Source organism: Meriones unguiculatus, chromosome 7 (genome assembly GCF_030254825.1).
Source record: "Meriones unguiculatus strain TT.TT164.6M chromosome 7, Bangor_MerUng_6.1, whole genome shotgun sequence".
NCBI classification, from domain to species: Eukaryota; Metazoa; Chordata; class Mammalia; order Rodentia; family Muridae; genus Meriones; species Meriones unguiculatus.
Window position 1 is genome coordinate 24,908,826 of NC_083355.1, and position 23,874 is coordinate 24,932,699.

Below are 23,874 nucleotides of genomic sequence, written 5' to 3' on the forward strand. Positions count from 1 at the left end.
GAAGCCACCTGTTGCCCACACTTCTACCTTCCCCATACTTCCTCTACAAAGCCTTCCACCCCCACCCCCAGAAATCCCCAGAAACCTAGCTCCAGAGAGCAAGGTCTGACATCACGTTCCTCTCAAAAGCACAGGGTAGGCAGGATGGGGCGTTATACAGCCCTGGAGTCCAGCTGGCAGGAGGGGAGGGATCACTATGCCCCAGACAAGGTCATTCCAGGCGCTTGGATCCTGACAAAAAGGGCAGGGCATCCCGTGGACCAGCCGTCACAAGGAAGTCTTCAAAAGATCCTGTCACGTTTTACGCGGGTGGGTGAGGGTTACGCAGGGGGAATGACCGTCCCACCTTCCACTCTGGACGAGGCTCCTGGTTAGTATTGAGCATGGCAATTTATTTTATTAATGTACACATGACATATAATTTCTGCAGGTCAGTCTTTATCAGCAAGACTGAAGGGGAAGTAGCAGCAAAGGGCAGTCCAGGTGCTGAGGTGGCAGGTCTTCGGGCTGGCTGGGGTGGAAAAGATCTCTCTTTGGCTGGTGCCTCTGCAACTCTCCTGACGCTTTTCATTAGAGAATTCCACCACAATTAGTCCTGACTCTGCCTTCTTTTTCTTTAGAGAAGAGGACGGGGTCTAGCCCAGGCCTGCAGGTGGAATGAGGGCTCTGGACTCCTGGAGATCATGAGTCTTCCCCTCACTCCTCCCTCAAGGTGCTTAGCCTCGGGGGAGTGCTCTGGATGACGGTGGCCCTTGTGTGAGGGACCCAGGGGTGCGCCAAGGCAGGGAAGCGCCACTCAATCCCTACAAGTCCTGGTCCCACACCCAGCACTGCGAACTAACTGGGACAGAAGGCCACTGTCCTCAGAGGTGCCAATGAAACATATTTGTAGGTGAGGAAATGAAACTTCGGGTCCATTTATGTAGCCTCTGTAGACACTGCAGGAGGAGACAAATCTTTTCCTGGAGTCCGAGGTAGGAAGGCAAAAGTGGCAAAGATCCAGTCTGATTCTAGAAAGGAAAAAAAAAAAAAAATATATATATATATATATATATATATATATATATATATATATATTAACTTTTACATAGACCCCTGGGATGGTAAAGCCAGTTAGCTTCTCCTCCCCTCCTCCCCCACCCTCCTTGGGATGCTGTGGGCTAAGCAGGGTGAGTGCTCTGCCACTGAGCTACAAGCATCTCAGCCCTAAGGCCGCCTGCCCGCCATCTTCTCGTCTTCTCTACCGGCGGATCAGGAGTCAACAACCAACAACCACGGTCCCCAGAAATTCATCCCACCTTTATAACATCCATCATTTTACATCCCAGACATGTGATATGGATCATTAAAGGCGGGTAAGCGGGCTGGCTGCAGTGGTTAAAAAGCTGTGTACCTAAAGAGCGGCAGGTGGGGGCCCTGCCCCTAACCAAGAAGCTATCTGCAATTAATGCCTGCTAGCAAAGAAAAAAAAAAAATCTGTTTTCTCCTATGCAGGGTCCCTGGGTATATCCAGGACAGGCCAGTGCTCAGGAGTTCAGGAGTTCGCCAACATAAAACAAACTCAATGGCATTTATTTATTTATTTATTTGTGGGCTTTTTAATTTTGGTTTGTTTCGGCTGGGTTTTGTGTATGTAGGTAGGTAGGTATGTAAGTATTTTGGCTTGTTGGTCTTTTGCTTGGCTTATTTGTTTGTTTTCCAAGACAGGGTTTCTCTGTGTAGCCCTGGCTGTCCTGGAACTGGCTCTGTAGACCAGGCTGGTCTTGAACTCAGAGGTCCACCTGCCTCTGCCTCCCAGGTGCTAGGATTAAAGACACCACAACCATAGGAACTTTTTTTTTTTAAAGAGGAGTCTGTGGCAGCATGCCTTTGGACAGTAGTTACTTAACCTCTCTGCCTTGGTTTCCCCATTTGAAAAAGGAAAACCAGGGAGGGGCTGGAGAGATGGCTCAGTGGTTAAGAGTGCCGTCTGCTCTTCCAAAGGACCCAGGTTCAATTCCCAGCACCTACAGGGCAGCTCACAACTGCCTGAAACGGATCTGACATCTTTACCCTAATGCACATAAAATAAAAATTAATTATTCTTTAAAAAAGAACACCAAGAGAGGACTAATAAAGCTGTGCAAAGCTTTTACAACAGCAAGCGTGTGTCTTTGTCTGACCTGTGCAAGGGCAACAGCACATAACTGTGGTCGCCATGGTTACCATCCATACTCCAGGCCACCACCTGGTCAAGCTTTTATCATCCTTGCAACCTTATTAAATGGATTCTATGACCCTTGGGGCATAACCACTGCACAGATCATACCCTGGCCTCGGTGACCTGGCCCTTCACTGTACTTGTGCGTTCAGAGCAAGGACTATGAGACTGTGGCCACTTCTGCAGACAAATGGGGGAGACTCCTGGCCCCATTGCTTTCGTAGGCCATGCTGGGCTCTAAGTTCAAAGCAGAGTGCTAAAGGGGGAAAAGTGCTGTCTGTCTTGAGTCTATCACTTGAGTAAGACTGGGCAAACCTTCGTTTTCTTTTTCTTTCTTTCCTTCTTTCTTCTCTCTCTCTTTTTTTTTCTTTGTTTTGTTTTTGTTTTCTGAGTCAGGGTTTCTCTGTGTAGCCTTGATTGTTCTGGAACTCACTTGGTAGACCAGGCTGGCCTTGAACTCAGAAATCTGCTTGTCTCTGGCTCTCAAATGCTGGGATTACAGGTGTGTGCCACCACTGCCTGGCAAACCTTGATTTTCTTTACCTACGAATTGTGGGTCAAGTAACAGCTGCCTTGCCAACCTGAGAGTATTGCCATGGGGATTCCAGGAGCAATGGTATATGAAGTTGCTATGTGGAAAGTATAGTTATTTTATTTAATGGACAAGGCCTTGTCCCCCGCATGGACCCCGGGTTACCCCTCCCTTCACTCAGCTGGCATTTATCATACAAAAGCCCTTGTCTTGATCAGTCCTCTCATTTTTTATTTGTTTGTTTGAGACAGGGCTTCCCTGCGTAACAGAGTCCTGACTGTCCTGGACTTGCTTTGTAGGCCAGGCTGGCCTCAAACTCACAGAGATCCTGCCTGCCTCTGCCTCTGCCTCTGCCTCCCGAGTGCGGGGATCAAAGGCGTGCACCACCATGCCTGGTCCTCATTTTTTTAACCAATATATGAAAGTTAGGCATTTTGATGAATGTAACTCATCTTCTGTGAGCTTGTTTTCTAATTTGTCAGATGTTGTGGTCTGCTAACTGCAAGTTTTTACAAGTCATTATTTGTCCTGAAAGCAGAGGGCCAGATCTGCCAACTAGTCACCACTTATAATATTCTCAGAGCTCCCCCTCAGCCTCTGCTGCAGAAATGCCTTCGCTGGAGAGTCATTGGTTACACCCTCAGTTCTGGCTCAAGAAGAATAATGAGAAAGAGGTTTGAAAAATGTGTTGGTGAGCTGGGCACCGTGGCTCACGCCTATAATGCCAGCACTGGAGAGGCAGAGACAGGCGGTCTCAGTGCGTTCAAGGAGAGCCTGGTCCAGGACAGCCAAGGCTACACAGAGAAACTCTGTCTGGAAAAAAAAAAAAAAAAAGAAAGAAAGAAAGAAAAAGAAAAAGAAAAATGGGTGCCACAGATCTTGGGACTTGGCCATCAGAACTACTTGACTCAAAGGCAGAAGTGATGGCTTATACTATAATCCAAGAAAGTGAAAGGCTGAGGCAGGAGGCTCACAAGCACTGGGCTAGACTGAGGGGAGGAGGAGGATGTGGAGAAGGAGGAAAGAGGAGAAAAAGGGAAGGGGAGAAGAAAGGAGGGAGGGAGGGGAGAGATGGTTCAGCAGCTAAGACCATGCCCTGCTCTCACAGAGGTCTTGTGTTTGCTTCCCAGCATCCACGTGGTGCAGCCCACAACCACTTGTAACTCCAGGGCATCAGATGCCCTCTTCTGGCTCTGAGAGGACAGCCCTCATGTGCACCAACCCCACACTGATGCACACACATATACGTAATTAAGAATAAACCTAATGGCTCAGAAGTCATGAGACTTACGTCTCTTGCCCTTTGTTAAAGACTCAGCACCCACATGGCAGCTCACCACCATCTGTGTCTGAAGGCATCTGAGGGCATCCAGTGCCCTCTCCTGGCCTCTGTGAGCACAGACATCCACATGGTGCGCATACGTAAAGGGCAGGCAAAACACTTGTACACATTTTTTTTAAAAAGTGCATAAATCTCTGCCAAGCCCTAGCTGTCCTGGGACTCACTGTGTAGCCCAGGCTGGCCTGGTCCTGGAATTCACAGAGACTCACCTGCCCCTGCCTTCCAAGTGCTGGGAGTCAAGGAGGGCAACCGCCACATATGGCTAAAATACATAATTCTTAAAAAAGAAAAGAGTCAAAGCAAAAAAAAAAAAAAAAAAACAAAACCTTTAGACAGACAGAAAGAAGAGATGAGTAAGAGAAAAAGAACGACGAAAGAACGACCCTGGTCAAACTGGGAGGCAGTTTCTGCTCTTAGGGAATTACTAATGTGGTTGGGGAAGACAGAAAGGACAGGGCTGTGTTGACTCCTTTCTGTTAAGGCTCAGAGTTTTAGTCTAGAGTCAGTGCAGAAAGCGCTTTACCCAGCCCTCTCTTCACACTTCTATTTATTTATTTCTGAGACAAAGCCCCACTCTGTATCCTGGACTGGGCTCAAACTTGAGATATTGTGTTTACCACACCTGGTTATCGTGTGTGTGTGTGTGTGTCTGTGTGTGTGTGTGTGTGTGTGTGTCTGTGTGTGTGTGGCTTCTAATTTTTTTTAAAGATTTATTTATTATTTCTACAGTATTCTGCCTGCATGTGTGCCTACATGCCAGAAGCAGGCACCAGATCTCATTAGAGATGGGTTGTGACCCACCATATGGGTGCTGGGGATTGAACCCAGGACCTCTGGAAGAGCAGACAGTGCTCTTAACCTCTGAGCCATCTCTTTAGGCCAGCTTCTGACTTTTTTGGTTTGTTGTTTTTTGAGACAGGGTTTCTCTGTGTAGCCTTGGCTGTTCTGGACTCACTTCGTGGACCAGGATGGCCTCGAACTCACAGAGATCCGCCTGCCTCTGCCTCCCCGAGTGCTGGGATCACAGGCGTGCGCCACTGTGCCCAGCTTCCGGCTTCTGATTTTTATTACTGGTTTTGTTACTATTCTTATCTGTGGTACTAGGGACAGAATTTAAGTCCTTGTGCATTCTAGGCAAGTGTTCTACATCAGAGCTACATCTCCAACCTCTATTGTCAATTCGTACTGACAGTCTTACTAAATAAACGTTTTCTTGGGCTAGAGAGATGTCTAGTGGAGAAGAGAACTCACTGCTCTCCCAGAGGACTGAAGTCTGACTTCCAGCACCCACAAGGGGGCGTGGGGTAGCCCACAACCACCCATAGCTTCAGCTCTGGGGGGTGCAATGTCTGCGGCCTTTGTGGGCACATGTACACACATGCTCATATCCACGAAATTAAAATGAATAAAAGGGCTGAAGAGATGGTTCACCAGTTAAGAGAACCGGCTGCTCTTCCAGAGGACCAGGGTTCAATTGCAAGCACCCGACATGGTAGCTCATAGCCATCTGTAACCTCAGTTCCAGGGGATCTGACGCCCTCTTCTGGCCTGCCAGGGCACTGCACACGCACAGGTGCAGACGAGACAGACATGCAAGTAAAACACTACTACAAATAAAATAAAAATAAAGGCTAACATTTTAAATAATAAAAATGAACTCTTGCCGGGCACAGTGGCGCGCGTCTGTAATCCCAGCACTCGGGGAGGCAGAGGCAGGTGGCTCTCTGTGAGTTCGAGGCCAGCCTGGTCTACAGAGCAAGTTTAGGACAGCCAGGGCTACACAGAGAAACCCTGTCTCGAGAAAACCAACCAACCAACCAACCAAGAAACAAACAAATAAGTGCACTCTTATTTTTGCATGTGCATGTTTATGCCACAGCACACTCGTGGAGGTCAAAGGACAGCTTCCTGCAGCGCCAGTCTCTGCTCGTGGCTTTTTGTACGAGACCTACCGTCAGAGTCACCGAGACGCTGAAGGAGCGATCTGGAGGCCCCCTGGCCCTCCCACACAGGTCCTCTGTCCTGTCATCCTGTCCCTTCTCATTGCAGGGCCGACCTCTGATGGTAGTGATGTAGGCCGTGCAGCTTGAAAGTGTCAACTTGTTGACAAGGTTCTTTCCGGCTCTGGGATCGGGATTTGTGGCTGTCCCAACTTCAGCCGTGGGCAGGGCAAGGCAAAGTGTACCTCGTGGTAAAGGGAGGTCAGCACTATAGAAACAGGCCGGGCAAGGGTCACTTTTTTTTTTTAAGTTTTTCGAGGCAGGGTTTTTCTGTGTAGCCTTGGCTGTCCTGGACTTGCTTTGTAGACCAGGCTGGCCTAGAACTCGGAGATCCACCTGCCCCTGCCTCTCAAGTGCTGGGATTACAAGCATGCACCAGCCATCATGTCCCTTTTGAGGAGAGTCTCGGCTGCTGACTTAACTGTCATCTTTATCCACCCGTCCACCCCCCTACATACTCAACACCCCAGAGAAGTCAAGAGAGGAGCTGACAAAGAACCGACCTGTCCGTGGAATAAGGGAAGGCACCCACCTGACTCCTTTCACATCCTTTCTGACCAGAGACAGACAGCGGTTGTGTGCTTCAGGTCCTGTGTGTCCGGATGCCTTGTAGTACCTGAGTGGCTTCTGGTAGGCCGAGGATCCAGACGGGCCTGAGTGGCGACTACCAGAAGGTCACTCAGAGATTGAGCATGGTTGTGAGAACCATGCAGGAAGACAACGGAGGTTGTATCCATCCCTTTCTTCTTGTTAGAGCTTCGGATGCGGGAGCACCACTCCCTGGACAAGGACAGGTTTTCTGGAAAGGCAGGTCATCCGCATCATCAGTTGTGATCATCATCAGCCAGCGCAAATTCCTAGGGGAGGCCACCTCCTTCCTACCAGGTTCCCAGGACCCCAAACTGGCTAATTGCTCCTTTCTGCCACACAGTTTTTATGGCCCAAGATTGGCACAAATGATGGGGCTCACAGGAACGAGAGGTGGGAATGTTGACCATCAGCACTCTGTGACTCTTGCTCAGTGGGGGTGGAGGCCATCTGGGAACACAGGCCATATCTCCATCACCGGACAGAGAGAAGGACCTAATACTTCCCTTGACCTGCAAGTCCCGAAACCTGGGGGCCTGTTCCAACTGGCTCCTCTCTTTCTCATGCTATATAGCTGGGGTCTTCTTGTCATTGTTAGTTTTAGGTATTTTTTTTTAGGGGGGAGGGGTGATTTTTACTTTATTTTTTATGGGTGTTTTGCCTATATGTCTGCCTGTAAATGACGTGTGTGCTTGATGCCCATGGAGGGAATTCAACCTGGGTCAAAACCAGCTGGTGTTCTTAATTACTGAGCCATCTCTCCAACCTCTGGTTTTGTAATGTAAACTATTGCATTATTAGTGTGTATTAGGGTCAGTGTAACACTGGACACATGCGGAGGTCAAAAAACAATTCTGTGCAGTCAGTTCTCCCCACTCGCTTTTACATGGGTGCCAGTGACCAAATGCAGGTCACCACGGTTATATGATATGGTAACTGACCTTTTTTCCATCTCACGAGTTCTGTGGGTTTTGTTTGTTTGTTTGTTTGTTTTGTTTTGTTTTGTGTTTCCCTTTTGATTTGAGACAGGGCTTCTCTGTGTAGCCCTGGCTGTCCTGAACTCGCTTTTGTAGACCAGGCTGATCTCAAACTCACAGAGATCTGCCTGCCTCTGCCTCCTTCCTTCCCTTATTGTCTGTCTGTCTGTCTGTTTGTTTGTTTGTTTGTTTGAAACAGAGTCTCACTATGTAGCTCTGGCTGCCCTGGAACTTGCTTTGTAGACCAGGCTGGCCTCAAACTCACAGAGGTTTCACCGGTCTCCTGATGGCTGAGATTTCAGGTGTGTGCCACCAGACCTGGACCTAACGCTGAAGTCTGGATGTTGAATGTCTCCCAAAGGCCTGAAGCTAAAGTTTGTCACCTGGCTTTCCCGAGAGGAGATGGGACCCACGGTGGCTAGCTTTGAGGTACGTGACCACCACGTGGCGTTCCCCTGCCAGCATCAGCACTCACGTGACTTGGGAGCAGGGAACAAGGAGCGTTTCTTCTTCATCTGAACATTCTGTAGTATGTCTGACAGCAGGTACTGCCTCTTCATATCATTCTTTAGCAAGGTCCAGTTTGGGCCCAAGTGCCTAGGTTTGGAACAGATGGGAGGCCTGGGTTTTTTCTCCTGCATCAGCCTGTGGGAGGCCTTTTGCTGCTTGCACCTAAAGGAGAGCATATGGACACACTCCGGGCTGCTGCAGTCGGCGCTGCTGGTTATGCTCATGCTTGCCAGAGATTCCAGAGAGGTTGAGAGCCGGTAAGTTTCTGCGGGTGTTAAGGGCTGAAAGAGAAAACAGCCTGGAATGAGATTTCGGGAGGCAGGGGGATCCCTCCTTGCTCCTGAAACAGCCCCAGTGGTGAATTAGGAGCTGCCCTCAGGGGCTGGAGGGGCGGCCCAGGGGTTAGGAGCACTGGCTGCTCCAGTTCCTGAGATCCAACCAACTCTTCAAGCCTCTGTCAGCACCTGACATATACAGTGTTCCACAATGCTGATGGAACAATGTTTGGGTCATCCTAGTGTCAGATAGATTCATGTGCTTATTCATTTCTTTGGCTTTTTTGAGACAGGGTCCTTTCATGTAGCTCTGGCTATCCTGGAACTCACTGTGTAAATAAGCTTGAACTCAGACAGCCACCTGTCTCTGCCTCCCAAGTGCGGGGATCAAAGGCATGTGCCAGCACACCTGGCCCAGAGCCCACTCTTTTTCATTAAGATTAATTTTTAAAAATCTTATACACACGGCAGTGGTGGCACGTGCCTTTAATCCCAGTACCCGGGAGGTAGAGGCAGGAGGATCTCTGTGAGTTTGAGGCCAGCCTGGTCTACAGAGAGAGGGCAGCCAGGGCAGCCAGGGACCCACAGTGAAAACCTGTCTCAAAACAACTACAAACAAACAAATTAAACAAATAAAAACCTTATACAGGTGTGTGTGTGTGTGTATGTGTGTGCATTTTGACAGAGTTTCTCTGTGTAGCCCTGGCTGTGCTGATACTAACTCTGAAGACCAGGCTGTCCTCCATCTCTGCCTGCCTCTGCCTCCAGAGTGTTGGGATTAAAGGCTCTCAAAAACAAGGGTTTGGGATAGATACCGAGCTCAGTAGAGGACTTGCCTAGCATGTTCAAGGTTCTAGGCTCCGTCCTCAGCACTGCGGCAAATAAAGACTGAGGCTGGGGAGAAGCAGCTCAGCTGGCAGAGTCTCCCAAACATGAAGACCTGAATTTGGTTGTCAAAACTCAAGGTTTTGTTTGTTTGTTTTAAAAGCTTGTACTTGTAATCCCAGCAGGAAAGACACGAAACAGAAGATGTCTGGAGCATATGGGCCAGCCAGCCTAGCCTAATTGGTGAGTTCCAAGCCAGTGGTGGAGCCTGGCACGGTGGCATGTGCCTGTAATCCCAGCACTCGGGGAGGCAGAGGCAGGCGGATCTCTGTGTGTTCGAGGCCAGCCTGGTCTACAAAGCAAGTCCAGAGCAGTCAAGGCTACACAAAGAAACCCTGTCTCAAAAAAAAAAAAAAAAATCATAGACAAGGGGGCTGGAGAGATGGTTCAGTGGCTAAGAGCACCGTCTGTCCTTCCAAATGACCTGGGTTCAATTCCCAGCACCCACATGGCAGCTCACAACTGTCTATAACCTCAAGTTCAAGGAATCTGACACCTTCACATTAATGCACATAAATTAAAATTAAAGATGTAGTTTTTAAAAACATTTTTTGATCTGTAGATCATTGAGCCTGCAGATGTAGAATCTGGACATGGAGGGAGACTACATTAAGATTTTATATGGGGGGGGGGAGGGGGAAGGCCGGAGAAGTGGCTCAGCGGTTAAGAGCCCTGTCTGTTCTTCCAAAGGTCCTGGGTTCAATTCCCAGCAGCCACATGGGTGGCTCAGGAACCAGTGAGGTCTGGCGCCCTCTGCTGGTGCACACACACACATGCAGACGGGGTGCTGTATAAATAATAACTAAAGAAGTCTTTCAAACATAAAGGTTTTCTATCTGGTTCTGTGTTTGCAGACGTTCATCATTTATACTCTTAAAGATGGGATTGACTGGGGGACTCAGCAATTAAGAGCACCTTCTGCTTTCGCAGAAGATCCAGGTTCGGTTCCCAGCACCCACATATCGGCTGGCTCACAACTGCCTCTAACTCCAGGTCCAGAGGAGTCTAATGCCCTCTTCTGAGCTGCTGGCATTGCATTCAAGGGGTTCACACACCTACACTCAGGCACACGCACACACAATAAAATACACAGTTAAGATGGACCAGGCTAGCCCTCAGTTCTGCAGCTGAAGCGACCCTTCTGCTCTCAGCAGCCTTCCAGATAGCTGGGACCACAGGTTCACGTCACCCATCTCATCAAAATACGTTTATCATTAGGTGTGGTGGTGGCAGAGGCAGGGGAAATCTCTAGAATTTGTGGCGACTCTGCCTCAGAACAAAGTAAAACAAAGCATGGGACTCTACATGGGGGGGGGGCGGGGGGATGTAGGGAAAAGGCCATGTGACAACACAGACAGTCAGTGTTGTCGCTGGTGAATGCTTGCCAGCAGCCGCAAGAACATGATGATGCAGAGAAGGCTCTTCTCTCCGGGGGCTTCCGAAGAAACCCGGCCCCGCCCACCCACACTGGTTTCTAGAACCGTGAGAGCGCGCATGGTTTAGGCTGTTTTAAGCATCTAGATTTGAGACGCTGAACTGGAGGAAACTGTGAGCGTGAACAGCAGCCTGCCTGGGAGCAGAAGAGGTGAGGAGGATAGCCCTCCTCCAAGCCTGCTCTCCCGCAGGTACTGGTCCGCTGGAGGAAACTCAGACTCAGCCAGGCAGCAGCAGGGGGGGGGGGTGTCAAAGAGCCACAAGTTAGGGACGGAAAAGAGGACCCGAGAGCCAGACTCTTAACCACTCCCTCCCAGAGCTCCCTCTACTTACTGGGACTCCGTTGACTACGTTCACCACAGAGTCCGATTTGACTTCCTTGACTTGGGGATTGGACTTCCGGGCCTCCATCCCAAAGCAGTTGAGGTTTGAACTCCTCAGGTCAGGGACGGAATTGTAGGGCCTCGTGGACAAGGGCTTGCAGGGAGCGGGGCTGGCCTCCTTGGAGCCTTTCTGGGACAGGCTACGGACAGTTTCGTTTTTCCCTGTGCCATTGATATTCAAGAACATGTCCGATGTGCAGGAGACTAAAGCCAGTGGATGGTAGGACTGGGAGGGAGGAAACCAAACATACAGTCCATGGAGACTCCCATCCGCCCCGGATTCGTCCGCACCCCCCGGGGAAGGTGCAAAAGAGGTGAGGAGAGAGGAGACAGGAGGCACCAAAGACATTCTAAGGTGGAGCGAGCGCTTAGCCTGGGTTCTGGAACCCTTAGCTCAGGGCTGGGTTGGGAGAGGGAGGCATCAGCCACTTGCAGCTCGGGTGACAAGCAGTACAGTGTATCCTTGATGGAGGGGCGCTCACTCTCACGGGACTCCCAGTGAGGCTGTGACCCCCCAACGGGGTTGAAAATAAGTCCCCAACCCCAGCCCTAGTCCTGAGCTTCCAGGTGAGTCTTCAAGACTAAAGGAGGTAACTGGGCCTCCTGGTGGCCCATGCCTGCAATCCCAGCCATCCCGTGGCAGAAAGGGGAGAGTCGCCAGGCAACTCACGGTCTACACAGTGAGTTCCAGGATAGCCGGCAGGGCTCCACAGTGAGGGCGAGCCATTTGAAAAGACAGGTAAAATGTTAGGGAGAGGCTGGCAAAATCGTTCACCGGGTAGCCTGGTGTGCACACGGCCCTGGTTCGATTTCTAGCGTTGTATTAACCAGGCCCTGGGCCTCATGCCCGTAACCCCAGCACTCAGGAGGTGGAGCCAGGAGGATCAAAAACTGCTACATTATCTTGGGCTACATAGCAAGTTTGGGGTCAACCAGAAAAACAAAACAAGCAAAAGCGGAGAAGGATTAAGATGGACTGAAGAGTCATCTGGGTCGATGAGGTAGAAGAGAACAGGAGGCACCAGAGGTAGAAACCGAAGATTTAGATCCCAAGAAAACGGGGTCCAACTGGAGGGCCGGGCCACCCTGTGCAGAGGGCGCGCAGGAGGCGCCCAGCCCTTCTTAGCCATCCCCGTGTAACGTTCTCCCAGCAGCCCTCCTCAGGAGCCTGCCTCGGGGGCATTCCCACCCAGGTTGGAGGTGAGGCCAGAAAGTATAGAGTTGTGAAATGCACACCCCAAGTCGACTCAGGCACAGCCGCGCTGCTCTCACTCCCAGGGACAAGAAGGACAGAGCAGTGAGCACCCTCTAACAGATGCCAGGCTCCCTGAGCCTTCTAGGCCCCTTGGGGCAGGCCGTCAGTGTGTCTGTGCCCGGAGCAGGGGTCTCCGAGGCACCCTCCCACGGATCGGCCCCAGCTGGGGCAGGGTGCTGGCTGTACACACTCTCCCCGCCTCTGAGTTTACTTGTTTGATGGGACAGGTGGCCGCCTTGCGCTCCTGCTGTTGCTGTTGCTGTTGCTGTTGCCGTTGCCGGAACCTCACGACCTTGTCTCTTGCCTGCTCGCCCACACTCTCACCCTGCATCTCTGCTTTCTTCTCCGTCTTTAGGAAGGATTTTTTCTCCTGTTTCTGCCTCAGCTCCTGGATCAGCTGCCTGTCGATTGAAGAACCGCCGGATAAGTGTCTTGGGGTAGGGAGTAGGTATCCTTCTTGGGACCGGGAGACGGATAAGATGGAATGGAGAGGGGCTGGAGAGATGGCTTAGTAGTTAAGAGCACCGGCTGCTCTTCCATAGGACCCAGGTTCGATTCCCAGTACCCACAACTGTCTGTAACTTCAGTTCATTCTTCTGGATTCTGCAGGCACCGCATGCACAGACAGACATGCAGGCGCTTCCGAATGCACAAATAAGCAATAAAAAGGGGAGGGGGAGCTAGAGAGATGGCTCAGCAGTTAAGAGCTCTTCTAGAGGTCACAAGTTCAATTCCCAGCAGCGATATGGCGGCTCACAACCATCTCTAATGGAATCTGATTCCCAAGTCTGGTGTTTGTGAAAACAGCACTCATATACATAAATAAGTCTTAAGGGAGGCAGGTGGATCACTGTGAGTTCAAGGCCAGCCTGGTTTACAAAGTGAGTCCAAGACAGCCAAGGCTACACAGAGAAATCCTGTCTGTTTTCACAGACAGGAAATCCTGTCTACATAGAGAAATCCTGTTTTCAAAAAACAAAAACAAACACAAACAAAAAAGATGGAACAGAGGAATAGAATGCCTGCACATGAGGGGTTGAAGGCCAAGAAACAGAGCAGGTAAGAAAGTCGTCCTTCCAGCCATCCCCAGTGCACAGGAAAGAGGGCTCCTTCTCACGCCGCTGATCTTCCCCCTTCCCTGGAAAGAGGCTAAGGGGCTAAGGCTCTCATGTTGGGCCACGTCACATGCTGGGCTCTCTGGCCTGTGAATCCTGGGACCTGGACTAAAGGTGCTACGCCAGATGAAATCACTTGATCTCGGGAGTCAGAAGAACAGGGTTTTTTCTAGTCCTTCGGGGTCATCTTGCTATACGACCTCCGCTGTGCGTGGAGGGGACCGGACCTGACAGGACGGCTCTCTTCAAGCGCTGGCTAAGCTGGCTACGTAAGGTACCTCTGAGGCGGTGGGGGGCGGGGGGGGGCCTGCCTCAAGAATGAGTGTCTGCTTAATCTGCTCATCTGCTTAATGACTCCCTGGATGGTGAGTCACTTGTTCTATCTGCTGCAAGGCTGGGAACCGAGACACAGAGAGTTCTCCCCTGCCACCCTGGACCACCGTTGCCAGGACAGCCCGCCCGCCTCACCCCAAGAGGAAGAGGAAGCCCTCCTACCGGGCATACAACTCCCGGGCTCTGGATGCGATGGTTTTCTGGAAGAGGGAGCTGTTGTCCTGGAAAAACTTCTCGTATTTCTCCAAGTTCAGACCAGGGTAGATGAGTCGGAACCCGCCACAGTTTTTCTTCTCGTATTCCTCCGTTTTCTGCAACCTTGCGGCCTGGAAACCCTTCACTTCCTCCATCCTGTTGGGAAAGAGAATCCAGGGCTGCAGTTGCGTTTTCTGGGGAGGGACACGTCCCAGCCGGGTGTCATCTGGGGCCTTGCACAGAATGGTGGTCGATCCGTGTTTGTTAAATAAAAGCAAGAATGTTTCTGAAAGCACTTCCGGGACAGTCAGCGTCACGGTGCAGGAAGGAGCCGGTTACAAGGGTCTGACAGTTTAACCAAATTCTCGCCCTTTATGAGTAAAACCCATTTCCCCCTTGGCTTACTCTGACGGGGCAGACTGTCGCCTGTCCCATTCACTGTCCTCATTACCCCTTCTCTAGAGAACAGCAGCTCCTATTTTGCTACATTTCAGGACTTAATGAGACTTTATGAGCCTTGATGACGTCACTCCTCCTTACCCCACCTACCAGAAGGAAGAGATCAGATATGGTAGGCTTCCTGTACAGTGGGGACACCAGGAGCCACTGAGCCATCCAGCCCAACTACCACAGGGGACGTCTTCCTCCTGGGGGCGTTATGGTCAGCAGCACAGTACAAGACCTGCTGGGGTCCCAGGTAGCAGGCACTTAGGGCTCGGTCACCAGCTAGCCGGGCTTATCCATGTCAGCCTCCTGTCAGGAATTGTGCTGGCCTTGGCTCCTAGGCCACACTCTACCTCCTTTCCACCTGCCACACAGAGCAGGCATTGGCATGAGGAAGTGCCCGATGCCCTTGAGGAATAAACCTGGTGCCACTGAGCATGTGTGCGTATTGCCCTAGGTAGAATCTGAGAAGCAACAAGTGCAAAGGCAGAAGGGAAAGTGCCAGGTCAGGGCAGCACACAGCAGGCTTGACAGAACTTTCTCTTTCTTTCCTTCTCTCTTCCTTCCTTCCTTCCTTCCTTCCTTCCTTCCTTCCTTCCTTTCTTTCTTTCTCCCTTTCTTTCCTTCTTTTTGGTTTTTCGAGACAGGGTTTCTCTGTGTAGCCTTAGCTATCCTAGAACTCATTCTGTAGACCAAGATGGCCTCGAACTCAGAGATCCGCCTACCTCTGCCTCCCAAGCACTGGGATTAAGGGCGTGCACCACCACCCCACTTTTGCAAGTGCCTTTACCCACTAAGCCGTTTCACTGGCCCCACAGTCAAGAACCCTAACAACCTCCAGCAAATTATGGTGCCGGATACTAGGTAAGGCTTCACGGGAATGATCTCTTTCAGTCCTCCTAGTATCTTCTATATACATAGTTCCACTTCACGGAAAAGATCCCCAAGCCTCAAGGAAGTGACAAAAAGGCCACAGAACTGGGAGACTTCAGTCACAACTGGGCCCAGGACAGCCAGTCTTGCTGAGGGCGGGGCCCATAAGCGAATGGGCTGCCGAGGACCAGAGGCGCTGCTGTACCTGATCTCCCGGGAAGGACACTGCTGCAGGAACCGTCCCCGCTGTCTCTCTTCCTGTAAGACTTTCTTTTTGTCACAGCTCCCCAGGTTGATGAGAACCAGTGCGTCGTAGAGCAGGCTGTCTTTCACCTCTTTATCTAGCTTGGAGTCAGTGGAGAAGCTGGGAGAATGGTTGACCTGTGAAGATGCAGCATGGTTGGGGGCGGGGCTGAGCAGGGGCGAAAGCAGAGGCGAGGCCAAGGTACCGCCTCCGCTTACTGCCCAGGCTCGCCTCACAGCCCTGGCCACGTGAGTGGGAGAGAGGCCTTGACTGGAGCCACTGTGAAGAGAGCAGAGAGAGCAGGAAGTAGAATTCCCTTCTAGGGTAACCAGGTCGGAGTTGGTTGGTTGGTCTGTTTTTGAGACAGGGTCTCTCTGTGTAGCCTTAGCTGGCCTGGAGCTATGTAAACCAGGCTGGCCTAGAACGCACAGAGATGCGCCTGCCTCGGCTTCCTGAGTACTGGGATCAAAGGCTGCACCATCTTTGTTACTGGCTCTTATTTCAAGCCCTCTCTCTATTGGTCCTCTGTCTCATGGGCATGGGTGTGTCTTCTTTCACATGTTCTGTGCTCTCTACACACCAGCATAGGAGGATCTGGTTCAAGCGGCAGGTTCTGCCAGGCAGAATCGGCTCATGCCTGTAAACCTCGCTCAGGGGGCTGAGGCAAGAGGACTGTCACAAGTCTGAGGCTAACCTAGGCAGTACAGTAAGTTCCAGGATAGCTTGGTCTTTAAAGTGGCACCCTATTTCACACAAGCAAGCGAATAAAAACAGGAGGCAAGAAAGAAGGAAGGATGGGAGGAATACGGGAGAGGAAGAAATGGGGAAGGGAAGAAGAGGGAAATGGAGGAGGAGGGGACAACGAGAAAACACCACCAGAGAGAGTGGCACATGCTTTAATCCCAGCACTCGGGAGGCAGAAGCAGGGGGATCTCTGTGAGTGCAAGAGAGAGAGCTCCAGGCCAGACAGGGCTACAGAATGAGGAAAAAGATAGGGGGAGGGAATAAAGGAAAATACAGAAGCAGAGTGATTTTTTTCTAGAAGCCAATCAGGGCTAAAGGCAAGGCATAAAAAGGGTTAGAAGACTAGGGGCCGCCCACAGAAAAGTCCACATTGCTTCGAGGCACTATGTGAGATTTCTAGATTCCTAGCAGCTCCTGGCATCCTGCTGCTGCCTCCTCATTCTGTCCCTGGGGCAGAAGCTCCGGACAGTGACCCCTGCACAAACCTGAGAACAGGGGAGGGCAGAGCCCCAGAAATCCAGCTACAGCTTTAGAAAACCAGCAACAAGGATTGCGGGTGCACGTTGAGTAGAGGCTTAAGAAGGCTATGGAGGACCAATTTAATCAGGAAGCGATGCCTCTCAGAAACCTCTTCCTCTTCCTCCCTACAGTTTGGGGTTGGGCTTCCCCACTCTGTGACAACAGAGTCCCTTACACCTGTGTTTGGAACTGGGTGGCTCGGGTCCCTGAGGGCCAGGTAAAGCTGCTCCCATTTGAAACCAGTCACAAGCTTTGAGAAGGAACAGGCAATCCTTGCGGGGGAAACCCAGGAAGCAGACCCGGCTTCACGACAGCTCTGCGCCTGGCAGCGGCTGTAAATCTGGTTGGACCTCAAGAAGGCTCGAGGAATCCCCTAATTCCCAGCCATCTACCCCCCTCTGGTGGCCAGTTCTCAGCTAAGCGTGGGCAGCAGGCGCCACGGAAGGGAGTGACCGGAGAAGCGGATTGGAAGCAATCCAGGTGAGCCAGGAAGGCGGAGTCACCCTGAAGCTGGCCGACCCCAGGGATGGGGACGGTTCACACCCCCAGCTTCCCCTACCTCCAGCAGCCAGGGTTTGAGTTTCTGGTCCAACAAGATGTCAAAGCCCAGGATTTCAAAGCAGGCGCTGTTGAGCGTGTGGCTGGGGAAGCAGGTGTGGTAGTTGTGCTTGATGACTGGGTGAGCCGAGATGAGGGTCTTGATGATGACGTCCTCTATGGCTCTCCAGATCTGCTCCACGTCGTAGCCGTGGTTTATCATGTACGAGTTGAAGGTGGAGAGTTTCCTGAAAAGGAGACAGCTGTGAGGGAGGGGAAGCGATCAGCCTGCACCTCGGCGGGCGTGGTGAAAGCCAGGAACTTCTGGAGACAATAAGGCTACAGATGCAGCGGGAGGACGGAGTGACGCACCAAAGCTGGACCAAAATGGGAGGGGTCCTGTAGGAGTCGCAGGCCTAGACTCCTCAGGCCTCCAGGACCTCCGGGTAGGCCCAGATCCGCAGCCTGGGAACTTGCTAAAACAAACAACACACACACACACACACACAAAAAAAAAAAAAACAACCCAAAAACAAACAAACAAACAAACAAAAAACACCGGTAGGCTGAAGAAAGAGCTGGCTGGGTATTGGATGGAGAACTCCAAGTTGAACATGCGTACACACGGACGGACAGACACACACACACACACACACACACACACACACACTCGTCACGTTACTGGTTTGCTTCAGCTTCGGCAGCAACGGTTTCTCAGTTAGGAACGTGGGGAGGCTTTGAAGAACACTGAGACCTCAGTCACACTTCAGTCATCTGAGGAGACTCTGGCAACACCAAAAACAAGGTCCTGCTCTGTGGCTGCTCCACAGAGGACGGCAGCCCCCGAGACATTTCCATACCTAAAGTTACCAGCGGTCCCAAGCAAAGCGTACAGCCCCCGGTTTAAACATAAAGTCCCACGTGCCAGGAAACCTCTGCCTTGGGTAGCCCGGTCACCCTGTCAGAGAGCGCCAGCCGCTGAGCCTGGTGATCAGAGTTTGGGCTCCGGCGTCCCCGTGGCAGAAGGAAGAACTGACGTCTGCAGGTTGCCCTCTGACCTCCACGTGTGCGCTATAGTATGCATCCTCCGGGAAAAAAATAATAATTGTAATTTTTATGTTGTTGTTGTTTTTCAAGACAGGGTTTCTCTGTATAGCCCTGGCTGTCCTGGAACTCCCTCTATAGACCAGGCTGGCCTCCAACTCAGAGATCTAAATGCCTCTGCCTCCAGAATGCTGGGATTAAAGGCCTGTGCCACCACCGCCTGGCTTAAAAATTATTAAAACAAAACAAAACAAAACAAAAACCATTTCACTGGGCTCTAGTGAAAGGGTCAAAAAGGAAGGAGCAGGCCTGCCAGCCAAGGACTGCCCAGCAAGCGAGTGTCTGCAACTGCCGCCTCTGTCACGGGAAGCCTGAGGACCATGCAAGGAGTGTGAAACAGAGGTGTCTGTACAAAGGCAGATGAGCAAAGGCCTGTTAACATAAAGGCCATTTCCCTTACCTGCCTTTGTCAAGCTACAACGCTGTGCAAAGGTGGATTTTCCAGGCTGTTGGAAGCCAAGCCTTTCTGGCGGGTGGGGGAAGGGGACCATTTAATTTGCCCAATTGGGAAATACAATTTCCTGGAATAGACTACGGTACCACTTCCCTGATCTCTTAAAGCACGTGTTACTGAACACAACATAACCTTTTCTCGATGACTCAGGGCCATCACGGTGCATATGCTCTGCCTGGCAGTCTCCAAACGCTCAGTGGTGACTCGGTTCCCTTGCACACCAGGTGTGTGCCAGGCACCCTCAAGATGAGGGAAGATGCCTGGTGTTTGCCCAGACGCCCTCCAGGCTCACGCTTTCTCTGTCTTTTTCTCTTCGACCTGAGTCCTGCTCCTATGGACCCTGAGCCCCAGCGGGAAGGTCGGGGCAAGGCTGGGAGCGGGCTTGGCCTCAGCTGCCAACTTTGAGGAGGCAAGAGAGCATAAAAAAAAATCGTCTCGTGTCTCAGCAGATGGGAGGAAGCCTGGGTGGGGGTGGGCGAGGATGAGGGAGGGGGAGGGGCAGTATGAGCAGCACAGTGAAGGCCGGGACACATTACGGGTTGGATCCGTCCCTCCAAGCTCAAGTGTTAAAAACTTGGCACACCCGACCTTTGGCAGTGTCTTGCCCTCTTAAGTGGATTAATCTGTGCGTGGCTGAAAGGCCTGTGGGTGTGGCTCTATTATAAAATCAGGCTCTCGCTGGCTGGCACACTCGCTGAACTGAGGAAAGATGGGTCTCTAGGGGAGAGAGGCTGAGCCAAGAGAGGCCAGGGCAGAGGACCCTGCGGGCAGATGACTGCTCCAAGGGAGAGAGGAGAAGAGCAGAGAGGTCAGGGCAGGGGAAGGAGAGAAGATGGCTGTTATCTCAGGGTTGTATAGGCTCTGTGCTACACTTGTTTATTGTGTGTGAGGCCTTGGATGAATTCAGTACTGCCAGAGGGCAGAGCTATTGCCAGAAGTGTCCACATTCTATTTCAGTCTGGCTGGCCCCCACAACATCCTGTCCATCAGAGGGCCTGGGGCCTGTTATGGTTTCAGTGTTTTTAAATTCATATTCTCCTCTCTCTCTCTCTCTCCTTTTTTTCTCCCTCTCTTTCTCCTCTCCCATCTCTGTCTCTGTCTCTGTCCCAGTCTCTGGCTCCAGGGTCTCACCATATAGCCCAGGCTAGCCTGAAATGTACACTCCTTCTGCCTCAGTCTAGAAGGCTCCTAAGTGCTAGGACCCTGTATCATTGTGTGTCAACCACACCACAACACCTGGGCGTGACATCACTTCTCATAACAGAAGGCAAGCAAAAGCCCTTCGTCTAAAAAAAGCTAATGGGGGGCTGGAGAGTAGGCTCAGAGGGTAAGATCCCGAGTTCGAGTTCAATCCCCGGCCACCACATGGTCGCTCACAGCCATCTGCAATGAGATCTGGTGCCCTCTTCTTGCCTGCAGGCACACGTGCAGGCAGAATGCTGTGTACTTAATTCATAAATCTTAAAGGAAAGAAAGCAGGCTAGTGGGAGCAGACTGCTGGGCTGCAGGGTGGATCCTTTGGAGTCTCGCTGGGACGCCGAGAAGAGGGGAGGCCAGGGCAGGGCAGGTTATCTCATTGGCTGCATCTTAAAACCCAGAAAAGGAGGCTCAGAGACAGAATAACTTATTGAGGCTTACTCGGTGGACAAACGTCGTCAAGGAAGCGGCGACATGTGCACACCAGAGCAAGGTGCTCCGTGGCATCCGCAGTCTGGATGAGAAGTGGCAAGAGTGTCAGACAACATGGGACTGGCGTCCTCCAAAAACAGGGGGTGACTGACGTCAGGCATAGCAACGCATGCCTGTAATCACAGCGCTTGAGGCAGGAGGGCTGGGAATTTGAGGCTACCCTGGGCTACAAACTGAGTTCTAGGCCAGCCTTAGCTACAAATCAAGACTTGTTTCCACCTATGATCCCAGCACTCAGGGAGGCAGAGGCAGGCAGATCTCTGTGAGTTTGAGACCAGCCTGGTCTAAAAAGCCAGTCTAGGACAGCCAAGGCTACACAGAGAAAGAAAAAATTAGAAGAAAAACCATAGGGCTGGAGAGACGGCTCAGAGGTTAAGAGTTTAAAGAGAAGTTGAATCCAGCAGCACGGTCTTCAATTCAAGAGGTCCTGAGTTCAGTTCCCAGATCTCATTACAGATGGATGTGCGCCACCACGTGGGTGCTGGGAATTGAACTCAGGACCTGTGGAAGAGCAGCCAGTGCTCTTAACCTCTGTGCCACCTCTCCAGCCCCAAAAAATAAATCTTAAAAAATGAGAAAATTTCTTCCACTACAAGCAAGTTTAAGGTCACGAAAACACACTCACGCACACACACAGGTACACAGCACACAAATGCACACAGCCACACAAAGACGGAACATCTTCCCAGCCATCTGGATCCCCTCCTTCCAACAGGGCTTGACTAGCGGTAGCCCACATACTGAAATGCTCCGTGCCTCCCTGACCCATGAATCCCTGTGAGGCTGGCACAGCCGACAGAAATGTTCTCCCCAACTCTATCACTCAGAGCTGTGTGACCGGGAGCGACTCAACCCCTTTCTGAGACTCAAGTTTCCTCATCTGTGAAACTAACACCTCTCTCTCCACCCAAGGTCCTGGGTGCTGTGCCTTGGCCACAGTGCGAGGGTGAGAACCCTGTAACAGATGCTTGGGCACCTGTTGTGTGTGCCAGGGCGCACAGAGACCCCCTCTGCTCTCCCCATCTCTACCCAGCCACGTGCCTATCTCCTGGTCTACCTTTCTTTCAAATGCAAGCTGGCGACGCGATAACGTGAACAGAAAAGCTGCTTATGGGGGGGCTTATGCGGGGGGGGGGGGGAGCCTTAGGACTCTCTTCTCTTCTCCAATCTGAAGGCTGGCCGGCCGTGGGTCAGGAGACTCCGGGGCACCGTGACACATCGGTCGGGAATCTAAGGGAGCAACACCCCAGGCAACTGCAGACCAAGGAACCACAGCTGGCAAGTTCCTCTCCCTTGGCAGCCTAGCAGTCAATAAAGTCTGTGGATCTGGAAATGTCAGGAGGGCAACTGTAGCAAGGTATGTTTTGGTATGTGTATGTGCTCTGCTGGGGAAACGGGTTCGTGTTTATCTCCCTCCTCCCAGCCTCCCAGGGTTTACAGCATGGCCTCCTTTTAATGATTAACAGTCCGAGAGGGCTGACGTGAAGAGACCGTTCTGGGCCGAGAGGCAAAGCAGAGGTCACGTGACCCAAGATGGAACTACTGGCAAGGACCTCGCGGGTCAGGGTGGACCCCTGGAGGGGCCAGCGAGCGGGGCGGCCCTCTTACCTCTTGCTGCCAGCAGAGTTATCTTGAATGAAGTTGGAGCTGTGCTTATTGATGGAATAATTAGTCAGGTGCATGCAGATCTCATCCTGGGGAAGAAGGCCGAAGACTGCGGGTCAGGCTGGGGCGTGGGCCTCCCGTGTCCTCTCCATGCACTGCCCCTCGCCCCACTCCCACAGTCCCTGGGGCTTAAGGGGATGGGGGAAGGGGGGAATTTAAAGGCATATGTAAAGGCGAGAACAGGAAGTAAAAACGACATCCCACAGGCTGGAATAACAGAGACTCCCAACACCACGCCGGGCCTCGGTGGCTCCTGCGCTCGGGAGGCAGAGCCAGGCAGATCTCTGTGGGTTCGAGGCCAACCTGGCCTACAAAGTGAGTCCAGGACAGCCACAGCTTGTCACACAGAGAAACCCTTTGTCAAAAAAAAAAAAAAAAAAGGAAGACGAATAGACTCTAACTCTTTCTGTGGCTGGGGGATGCAGATGGGAACCAGGGCTTCTAGAGCAGCATAACCATGGCTTTCTTTCCTTGAGCGCCTCTGCACTGTTGTTCTGGTGGTGGAGTCAGTGAGGCCTGGCCACAAGCCCCAGATACACCACTTCCTGGCTGAGTGACCCCAGGCAAGTCCCCTACACGCCTGCACTTGTGCCTACAGGCAAGAAGAGGGCACCACACCTCATTACAGATGGTTGTGGGCCACCATGTGGTTGCTGGGAATTGAACTCAGGACCTTTGGAAGAACAGCCAGTGCTCTTAACCTCTGAGCCAGCTCTCCAGCCCCACCCTGTAGGTTTTAATGTCATCCTTAAGACGGGAATACTAACCCCTATCTTGGAGGACTGCTGGGAGGACTAAATGAGAAAGCCGGGGGATTTGGAACACAGTAAATATTCATCCGATGCTAGCCAGTTCCACAGTATCTGAGGATGTTGGCATGCTGAGGGGAAAGGGAAGGTGGCATGTGCCCTCAGCTCACCAGGTTGCCTGTGCAGGGATAGGAGTAAAAGGTGGTGGCAAAGCGAGCCAGTCCTTCCTTGTACACAAAAACCCTGAGAGGGTCACAGGAGGTCACCAGCACATAAACCCGCAGGTCAAACTTGAACCCGTCGATGATGAAGGGCTGGGTGGGAAGGAGAGAAGCGTCAGAAGGGCCGGGCTGAAGGCGTTAATCTCCCACCTCATTCTTGGGGGTGGGGGGCAGCTCCGGTATTGGTGGAAAGAGCAGGCTTGCCCAGGATGGGGAACGGGAGAGATTGGGAATGAGATGAGGACCTGAAAGGTGACCTTGGGGAACTGCACGGTGCCTTGAATTCCTGAGCTATCAAATGCTGCAAGCTTCCCCCTCTAAGGAGTCCTCCCTGCAGTGGGCTTTATCACTGTGGTCCGAGACTCCCCCCACCCCAGTCGGGGGGAGAAAAGCTAGCGACTATGAACTCTCCTAGGGGACCCCCCTTCTAAATGAGATGGGGCCTCTCGCAAACCACGCTTTCGTCTATGGGAGGGAGGGGTCGGCCTCCTGAGGCCAGATCAGTGGTGGAGATGGCAAGGGCCAGGGGCACTGTGACTCAGAAAGGTTTGGATCTCATCAAATCCAAGGCGTAAGACAGGCTCAGTTTCATCTCCACCCCCGTCTT

The 23,874-nt window shown here is 51.8% G+C and overlaps 1 protein-coding gene across 1 annotated transcript in view; it reads right to left on the minus strand.

The window, feature by feature from the left end:
* Positions 1–403: 403 nt before the first annotated feature.
* Ttll6 (tubulin tyrosine ligase like 6) overlaps positions 404–23,874 on the minus strand; it is a 28,643-nt gene continuing 5,172 nt past the window's right edge. Inside the window, 10 exon segments of the mRNA XM_060388401.1 lie at positions 404–1,010; positions 6,607–6,873; positions 8,115–8,430; positions 11,077–11,352; positions 12,593–12,782; positions 13,992–14,180; positions 15,547–15,722; positions 17,408–17,633; positions 22,241–22,326; positions 23,217–23,360. Of these exon segments, the coding sequence (XP_060244384.1) occupies positions 6,617–6,873; positions 8,115–8,430; positions 11,077–11,352; positions 12,593–12,782; positions 13,992–14,180; positions 15,547–15,722; positions 17,408–17,633; positions 22,241–22,326; positions 23,217–23,360 (1,860 nt within the window). The 3' untranslated portion in view covers positions 404–1,010; positions 6,607–6,616.